The sequence below is a fragment of the Condylura cristata genome, unplaced genomic scaffold (genome assembly GCF_000260355.1).
Source record: "Condylura cristata isolate star-nosed mole 26May11 unplaced genomic scaffold, ConCri1.0 scaffold00003, whole genome shotgun sequence".
NCBI classification, from domain to species: Eukaryota; Metazoa; Chordata; class Mammalia; order Eulipotyphla; family Talpidae; genus Condylura; species Condylura cristata.
In genome coordinates, this window is record NW_004567104.1 from 30,792,602 (window position 1) to 30,801,616 (window position 9,015).

At 44.7% G+C, this 9,015-nt stretch overlaps 1 protein-coding gene across 1 annotated transcript in view; it reads left to right on the plus strand.

Annotated features, from left to right (window-relative positions):
• SLC12A8 (solute carrier family 12, member 8) overlaps positions 1 to 9,015 on the plus strand; it is a 97,444-nt gene that overhangs the window by 54,671 nt on the left and 33,758 nt on the right. Inside the window, exon 4 of the mRNA XM_012730444.1 lies at positions 813 to 926. Coding sequence (XP_012585898.1) covers positions 813 to 926 — 114 coding nt within the window. The remainder of the gene's footprint in view (positions 1 to 812; positions 927 to 9,015) is intronic.

A 9,015-nucleotide genomic window follows, 5' to 3' on the forward strand; every position in this document is an offset into this window, starting at 1 on the left:
TCTCTCTCTCTCTCTCTCTCTCTCTCTCTCTCTCTCTCTCTCTCTCTCACACACACACACACACACACACACACACACACACACATACCTTTTAATAATTAAGGTTACATAAAATAGGACCACCATCTAGGAACGTCTGGGTTAAGTCACAGCTCTCAACTTTGGGTCTTTTTCATCCCTATTTGTGTTTGATTTTGTCCTACAAAGCCTTCCCTACAATGGAAATTCTGATATACTTCCCCAGACCAGAAAAGGGGTGTCTCTGTCCATCTGTTACACGGCAACCCAGTGTGAATTGGGTTTTCTGTCTGTGGGTCCTCACCTGTGCGCTTGAGATTCAACTGCAGACACACACAAAAGGTCAATAATGGGTTTATTCACAAGGAAAAAGAAAAGGACAACTCAGGGAAAGAGAGAGAGAGATAGATACAAATTAACTAATGCGTCCTACCAGTTCCACTGACCTGGAACCCCAATAGCACACTGAAAGCTGAGCAGGAGCCAAGTGAGCAGCCACCAGCCATGAGGGAGGGGAGGAAGAAGGGACAGAAAGAGAAAGAGCCTCAGCCCAACATGTCCAGCTTTATATACAAAACCCAAAATGGCTGCTTAACTCCACCCTGGGGTCCGTCCTAGCATTTCTCCCTTTGATGTTGCTGGGAGTTGTAGTTTGGGTGTCTGGAATGACGTGGAGTCTGCAAAACCTGTATCTGTAGAGCTCGTTCGGGACATCCTTGTCCCCTAACACTTCCTTGAGAATGATTGCTACCTAAGAGCGCTGGCTCACCTTGCTCTCCTTTGTATTATTTCAGAACATGGATTCATTGGGTATTCACCAGAACTGCTGCAGAACAACACCCTGCCGGATTACAGCCCTGGGGAGTCTTTTTTCACTGTCTTTGGAGTGTTCTTCCCAGCAGCCACAGGTATAGCAATCTGGATTCTTTTTCATTCCACTTGAAGGATATAAATGCTTGGTTTCCAAACTCAGCATCACATTCAACTGCATGTATTCTGAGAGTGAATAGCTAACTTAAGAGATGATCTTAGTTTTGCAAAAGCGCTTAAATAGTTCACTGTACATGTAATAGTTTCCTTGTTCATGATTCGCAAAGGCCCCAACCTGCATTACTCCTCTTACCCCGTATTCTTAATATCCACACCACTTGGCAAGTTACCAGGGGCACAGTTTTCCCATGAAGCTGTACAGGCTGGACTGTGCAGCAGGCCATGTTGACCTTTTGACCCTGGAACCAGTGCCAGCTGGATCTAGAAACTCCCCTTTACCAACGCTCCCCAGCCCCACATCCACACCTGTGTGCTTTCTCCCGGGAAACAAGAGAAATGTGACCATTTTTGATTGTACTGGGAGTGGGCAAAAATCAGGATCACGTGAGCAGGGAGTGAATCTCCTTACACTACCTACCTCACTTTCTGTGGAGGACACTCACAGCTGAGGTTCCTAAAGAACTCTTGTCTCATGCTTGGGGTACAGACCTGAAGTCAGCTAAAAGTCTACCAAATGCCCCTTAGGTAATAAACACTTGGTGGGGACTGGCTTGTCCCCAGGGCCCCGACTCAGAAAAGCACTCTTGATTAAGGTGGTCTTGATGCTCTGGACTGGGGCTGATCTTGGATTATAACCCTCCATTCCTTCCTGTGTTTTCCCACATGGGGCCATTTCCTTGCTTATTAATCTCACATTTAGTTTAATGTTTTGCTGTTGCTAAAATTCTTAGCTAATTTTTGGATTTTTTTTTGTACTAAGTCCCAGAAACTGTGTAGCAAATTTTGTTCTTATTCCCCTGTGCTTTCCCCAGCCATTCTGTGGTTTCTTTTCTACTTTCTTTTCTACTTCCTCACACCCCTAAAATCTCCTAAGGCCCCAGACTTTTGAGAAACAGAAGCACAGTGTGTAGGCAAATTCTACTTCTTCCCTGATAAATATTTCCCCTAAGGCAATAAAACATAGGCCCACTTCCTCTGAAAGGACAGAAAAAGAAAGGGAGAAGTAAAAGTTTTATTATCAGTAAAGTTACAATGATCAAAATGACACCATTGAGTGGTGAGGGATTTTAAAAGTTAACATTTGAAAATATTTTCCAGGCCTCTCCCCACACAATCAGGGCACACATTCAAGAGCCCTCCCTACTGGATCTCCTCAGACGTGACTTTGGATCTCCTCAGACGTGACCTTGAGCCCCACGTTAAGTGAATGACCTCTGGCTCAGGCTCCAGTTAGCAGTTCCACTTGAGGCTGGCCTCCTTGGCCAGCAGTGGCTTGAGGTTTTAAGACATTATTCAGTAGTAGTGCAGAGTTTGAGCTGGACTAACATTTGTTTTTCAAAGATTTCTTTATTTATGCCTGAAGAACTGGGGTATAGGCCAGAAGTGTGGGAGGTGATAGGATTCACACGAGAGAGTGGGGAGAACAGGCAGATCGACTGAAGTACACTGCTGAGGGGAGCAGCATGGGAGACAGGAGAGGTCTGTTGCCCCATGTGGGTCAGCTCCCCTGGTCAGAAATTGAGCTCATGTCGCAGTGACTGTGGATAGCTTCATAGTGCTACGCTTTAACTCCTCAAGGAGGCCCCTGGACTAACACTTGTCATCAGCCAGTCCAATAACTTTCAACTTTTATTCATTTTCATCCGTATTTGTTTTTGTTACTTTTACTACAAAACTCCTCATACAACGGAATTTCTGATATACTTCCCTGGACCAGAAAGGGGTGTGTTGGTCCTTCCTTGAGAAATATTGCTATGTATGAATATTAGTTAAGCTTTATTTCTGTGGCCTAAATTATGAAAGCATTATTTCCTAACATTCTAAATACAAAATTATAATACTGAATAAACTATCTTCTCAGGCTTCTTCTACCCCGCCCTTCTTAGGGGATATGCTTTTGTACCTCCAACATTCAGCCCAAGCAGGCTGGGAATCTCTCACCTGAGTATTTTACCAAGTGGGGAAGGATGAATATAGAGGAGCTTATGAAGGATTGCTAACAGTCACCCACCTAATTACTGACCGGAGTTGGGTCACCATCCTGCTGTGGAGGGCTGCCCTTCCCTGGCTCTCTTTCTGTTTGCCAGGGGCCCCAATGTAAACACAGTAGGAGGGAAAAACAATTTGTATCAGTTGGCTTTCCCTGACAGATGTTCCATTGAGCTATGAAAAGCATGGATGATTGGCAGTTTCCATGGTGATGGATTTGCCAAGGATTAGCTCTGAGTGAGTCATGGCTGAGGCTCCCTCCAACGCCATCCTCTTCTGGAACAAGAGAACCTCCAGGCTGTGGAGAGGGGGAGGGGCGTTTGGAGGAACACTTCAGTCTCCCCACTCTGTGTCCCTGTACTTGGTCAGGGACATATTATTTATGTCACTTCAAATGTTTGCTCTCAAGGACACTGAGGCTTCTTTTGAAGAAGAGCTGGAAAGTAGGTTTGGGTGGCTCCTCAGGATTCCTGTAGCCCTCCTGCAGTCCTCTGTCTTTCTCATTGCTCTTCACAACACTCCTTGGTAGTGGCTGCAGGGTGGGGCTGGGACCTTGGAGTAGATTCCTCATTTGCTTTGTTTCTTAAAGCATTTTCCTTCTCCAAGCTATACCACCAAACTTTCCCTGAAAAACAAAAGTCCCCCTGCAGGTGTCTCTCTCCCTCTCTCTCTCTCTCTCTCTCACAAACACACACACACACACACACACACACACACACACACACACATATTCACTCTCTTTCTCTCTCTCACTCCAGTGATCCTGGGACCACAATGCATGGGGAGAACTAAGAAATGGAAATTCACTGGGAATAATACCAGTGTGTGAAGTCATTTAAATCCTTGTCCTCAGAACTCAAATTTTTACTGGAAGGGATAAGGACCTCTTGTGGTTGGCCACACCCAGCATAAGAATACAGGAGTATGAGGGAACAATAGCCTTTATCAGAATGCCTGTTGTCCTCACCTTCACAGTCAAGAGCTAGCTATTTCTGTGACATCCTTTGGCCTCCCTGGGCTGGCCTCCTAGTCCCTAATTCCCCTGGGGAGATCTGGGAATGGGTGCTGTTTGCACTCTGGACATCAGTTAAGGCTCTTACCTTCTGCCATGTCAACACATCCCATGAAACACCAGTTTGTGTCTCATGGTTGACAAAACAAGGACCTGCTGGGCTAGAATGGGGTCCCCAAGTTGAGGGAACAGAGACCCCTAATTAAGGGGGTCTTAATCAGATTCTTGATTAAGGATCAGAAAGGAGGGTCAATTCCCTCCACCTCCCCATAGCAGTCTGACGGACTTGTAAGCAGGATTAGGCAGAAAGGAAGCTTTATAATTATGATGCCTGTTTATTTTTGTAATTTTATTATAGAATCAGTTTATAAGCGTATCAAGATTATGATATATATCTTCAGTAATCATTGTCATTATAATGGCCTTACATCAGGCACTGTGCGGCACACTTTGCATATTGTCTTTCATTTAAACCCTGCCACTGGTTCTGGCAGACACAGTTTCACTGTGAAGCTAATAAAGCCTTGACCTCAGGATTCCTCACTTGTGTGAGCTCCTTTTAAAGCCGTGCTCCTAATTCATATTCATAATTCTGTCTCTTAAAATTTCAAGACCCAAAGAATCTGAATCTTTCTATGAGTTCTATTATTAGTCCACTTGACAAACGAAGAAGCAAAGACACGGGTTATTTCTCAAGGGTCACCCAGACAGTAAGGGGTAAGTCCTATTGCTTCTCTGCACTCCGAGGAGACCCTGAAAGAGAGGACACACAGTTATCTGCCCCCAACTCAGAAACCAGGAGATCTTGCTTGAATATCCTGCTATTGGACACTGGCTATGCCAGCAGAAACTTTAAAACATGGTGAGACTGTGGGACTATAAGTTTGCCTCTGGGAGTAGAGTGAAAAAGAGTGAAGGAAAACCAATAGGAGCGAGGGAAGCGGTGGGGCTTGGGTAAGGAGACAGCCCCAGTGCTTAGGAATCCCCAGGACGTCTGAGTGGGGAATGAAGTCCATCTTTCCCAAGTTACATTTACTTAGACCTCAGTAAGTGCCAGGCATTATGCTAGGGACCTCTAAGTGTTCCCTCTAACTTTATAAATAATCTTATCCCCTTACAGCTGAGATGGAAAAATGCATAAAATGATGTAAAGATAAACTATTATATTATTTAAAAAATAATAATAATCTTATATCCACACGCGGAGGAGGAAACCGAGAGTCTCAGGACGCAGCCTCCATACTGTCATAGTCACCTTTCTTCACCAAAACAGGTGGCAGAAAAGATGGGGGCACTTCAGTGCCTGGGTATTCTTCCTGAATCACAAAGAAAAGGGCACATTCATAAACTTAAAAAAGAAAATAGGCAGCAGAGAAGCGATTAAACTATAAATAGAGAAAATTAAAGGTTTCTAAGGACACAGATTTGGATTGAAAAACTCCCTGGAGGAAGTTTGGTATTCCTTGATAAAGAGTCAGTAGTCTTTTAATGAACAACTAACAGGAACCAGAAAAGCCTAGAAAAACTATCAGGCATTTTTTTACTTACTAATTTTCATGTGCAGGAACAAAAAAGAAACTAAGGCAGGAAATGGGATTGTGATGGTAGGCACCAGGTGGAGTCTTTGATTGATGTGTGCTGTGGTGGACCAAAGGGCAGGGAGAAAAAGAGCCATGATCTTGCAAATGTTGGCAATTCGTTACTTGGCATTTATCCTGGTTATTTTATCCACTGGCATATTTTGGAGATGTATAAGGCATCGATTCCTCCATTCCTCTCCTCAATATTGATTCTATTCTAGGTTCAGACATTGAGCCAGGGTGCCAGCGTGGCTCCCTGGTCACCCTGTGCGCCCACCCCAACCTTAGGCATAATACCAATGCCCAGGAGGTGATGGGTGATGTTGGCAGGCTCACCAGCCTACGCTTGTAAAGTGATGGCCGACACCCTCTTATGCTATTAAAGCAGAGCTAAGAAAGCTATGCTAACAGCTGGAGAGCGGAAGGGGGCCCAGGTCGGAAGCCTTTAACCCTTCCAGGAAAGCTGTTTACCTAGGTCACATGGAAGCATACTGCGGCCACCTGCTGCAGGGAGAAGTGTGGGTTTGGTAAAGCGTGATCTGTTTCCCGGAACTGGTAGTTTAAGACCAAGGAGGAGGGGAAATGCCCTCTACCAGGCAGAGAGGAGTGATTTGGAACTGGTGATGGAAGAATCTGTGAGTAAAGCTATACGTAGTGCTGATATAACTGATAAGTTTATCCCTCTTATGGGAACAGTGGGCCCAAATGAATCTGTCTTAAAAAGGGAAATCCAGGAAAGCACGAGCGTTAGAAAGACATGGAGAGGCCCTCGCTGGCGGTGCAGTGGGTGAGAGCACAGCACTGCAAGCTAGACAGAGCTGCTTCAATGTGATTCTATCACCGGCCCCCGGAGGTGACCCACATGGCAGGGCAGACCTCTCCTGACCCGCCCACTGCTCCTCTCAGCAGTGTCCTTCGTCAGTCGGCCTGTTCTGCTCCCCACTCTCTCTCTGGTGAATCCTCTCGCTGCCCCTGCAACTCTGGCCTGTACCCTAGTTCTGTATGAATAAGTACATAAATAGATAAATAAATAAATAGATAAGATATTAAAAAAAGATCACAATTAAAACAAAAAATAAAGACATGGAGAGACTGTGATGTAGTGGAAAGAACATTGAAGTACATACCTAGGACACCTTCTTAGTAAATTTTAAAGTGTTTTAGGAAGCCTACAAAGGAAAATGTAAAGATTAAATAGTAATTTTAAAATGGACACTTCATATTTTCCCAAATGGTGTCATGGAACACTAATTATGAATACAGTGTTTTGTTTTGTTTTTTTTTCTTCTAAAGTTTGCAATTACCAGATAACTTGTAGGAAATACTGTATGCCACATTTCTCTGTTTATAAACTTATTAGCATGTCATTTATCCCAGGTATTTTATCCAATGACGTATTTTGGAGATGTATAAGGGATCAATCCCTCCATTCCTCTCCTCAACATTGATTCTATTCTAGGTTCAGACTTTGAGCCAGGGTGCCAGCATAGGCAAAAACCTCTCTACTCTCGTTTAATCAAGTTTTCCCCAAGCATTTTTTTTAAAGATTTATTTATTTATGCACACAGAACTGGGGTACAGACCAGAGGTTGCAGGGGCGGTGAGAGGATCCACCAGAGACAGAGCAGGGAGCAGAACAGGCTGACTGATGAAGTACACTGCTGGGGGGAGCAGCGGGAGGGTCAGGAGAGGCCTGCGGTGCCGTGTGGGTCAGCTCCCTGGCCCAGGATCAAGCTCATGTTGCAGTGGCTGCAGATAGCTTCATAGTGCTGCGCTTTAACCCGTTGTGCCACCAAGGAGGGCCCCTACCTTTTTTTAAATAGGTGCTACCAGCTAACCTGCTATGAAGGATTTGGGGGCCCAGAGAAAGTCCTGACTCTGACTCAGCAATGAGCCAGAGCAGGTTCCCTAGGAAACCAGGAAGCTGGCTTTTAAGACAAAGCATAGAGACCAAAAAACACACAGTCAGCATTAGGGACCCTGAGTGCCAGGGAGAAGGAAATGGGAGCAACTGGTACAGCAGACAGGACACCCCGTGGGTAGGTGGCTCCTGCTGGGATGACAGGGAGATGAGCGACTCTGGCACAAACTGCTCGCTCAATTGACTCCACGACATGTGGCTGCCGCTTCCAGAACCCTGCTCTTTATGACTGACACTTCTTGAACTGGTGATCTCCTGTTCTGGTGAATTATAAATGTCTTGCTTGCCAGTTAGATCTAGAAAAACTATCTTGATGTAGGATTTTTCGCTCATGCTTGTCAAGATTCATGGAGATTCTCTAGTTTGCTTTCTTCCTGCTCTGGTGCAATCTAAAAATATTATGATTAATGTTTGAGCTAGATTTAGGATGGGTGTAGTAGAACAGATACTATTTCCCAGCAGTAGTGTCCAAATGTTTTACAATTATGACATTAAAAAAATTCTACAATTTGAAAATGCGTGGGGGGGCCCACTGGGGTGGCACAGGGGTTACATACAGTCTCAGCCCTATCAAGCTAATGCCAGACCTCTGCTGACCCACCCGCTGCTCCCCTCAGCAGTGTCTTTCCGTCTGTTCTGCTCCCCACTCTCTATCTGGGGGAATGCTCTCACTCCCTTCACCACTGGCCCCATAGATGTGCATAAATCAATCTTTTTTTTTTTTTAAAAGGTCATCGACTGGGTAAGGGATTGTGGGGAAGGAAAGGTTTGTTTGCTGTGCATTCTGAACCTGTTGGAAGCAGGAAGTGATTAGGATTAATCATTTTCTTTCCTAGAGAGAAGCTTCTCTAGGATGCAGAATAGGCAAAATGCAGAATAGGTATAGAATTAACTTAAAATTCAATGCAACTATAACAAACCCTAGAAATATGACAGTAGAATTGAGACTACCAGAGTCAGTAGTCTTCAAGATAAGGGGGCCCGATGTACTATGGTGGAGAACTGTAGGCATCTTGACGGTGGGTGAAGAGATGTGATCTGAAAGGGTGCAATCCTATGTCTGGATCATATACAGCCTTGAAAGCCAGTATTATCTCAAGTTGAATGACCAGCTCACCTTCCAAGTTTTCTTATTGAACTAATTGCAGATTGCAAAGTTGAGGCCAAGACTGAGTAAAAGATTGTATTATTTTGTTTTCCACACCGCTGTGATGAAAATATTGGTGTGGTTTCTTTTCCTTTCCTGCACTTTTTTTCCTACTTCTCTCCTCCTAATGTTGGTCAGCTAAAGTTTTTGTTTTTTTAAAGATCTATTTATTTATGCATACAAGAGCTGGGTTATAGGCCAGATGTGGAGGGGCATGGGAGAGGATTCACCAGAGACAGAGTGGGGTGCAGAACACGCAGATCTACTGAAATACACTGCTAAGGGGAGCAGCCAGTGGGTCAGGAGAGGTCTGCTGTGCCACATGGGTCACCTCCCTGGCTGGGAATCAAACTCATGC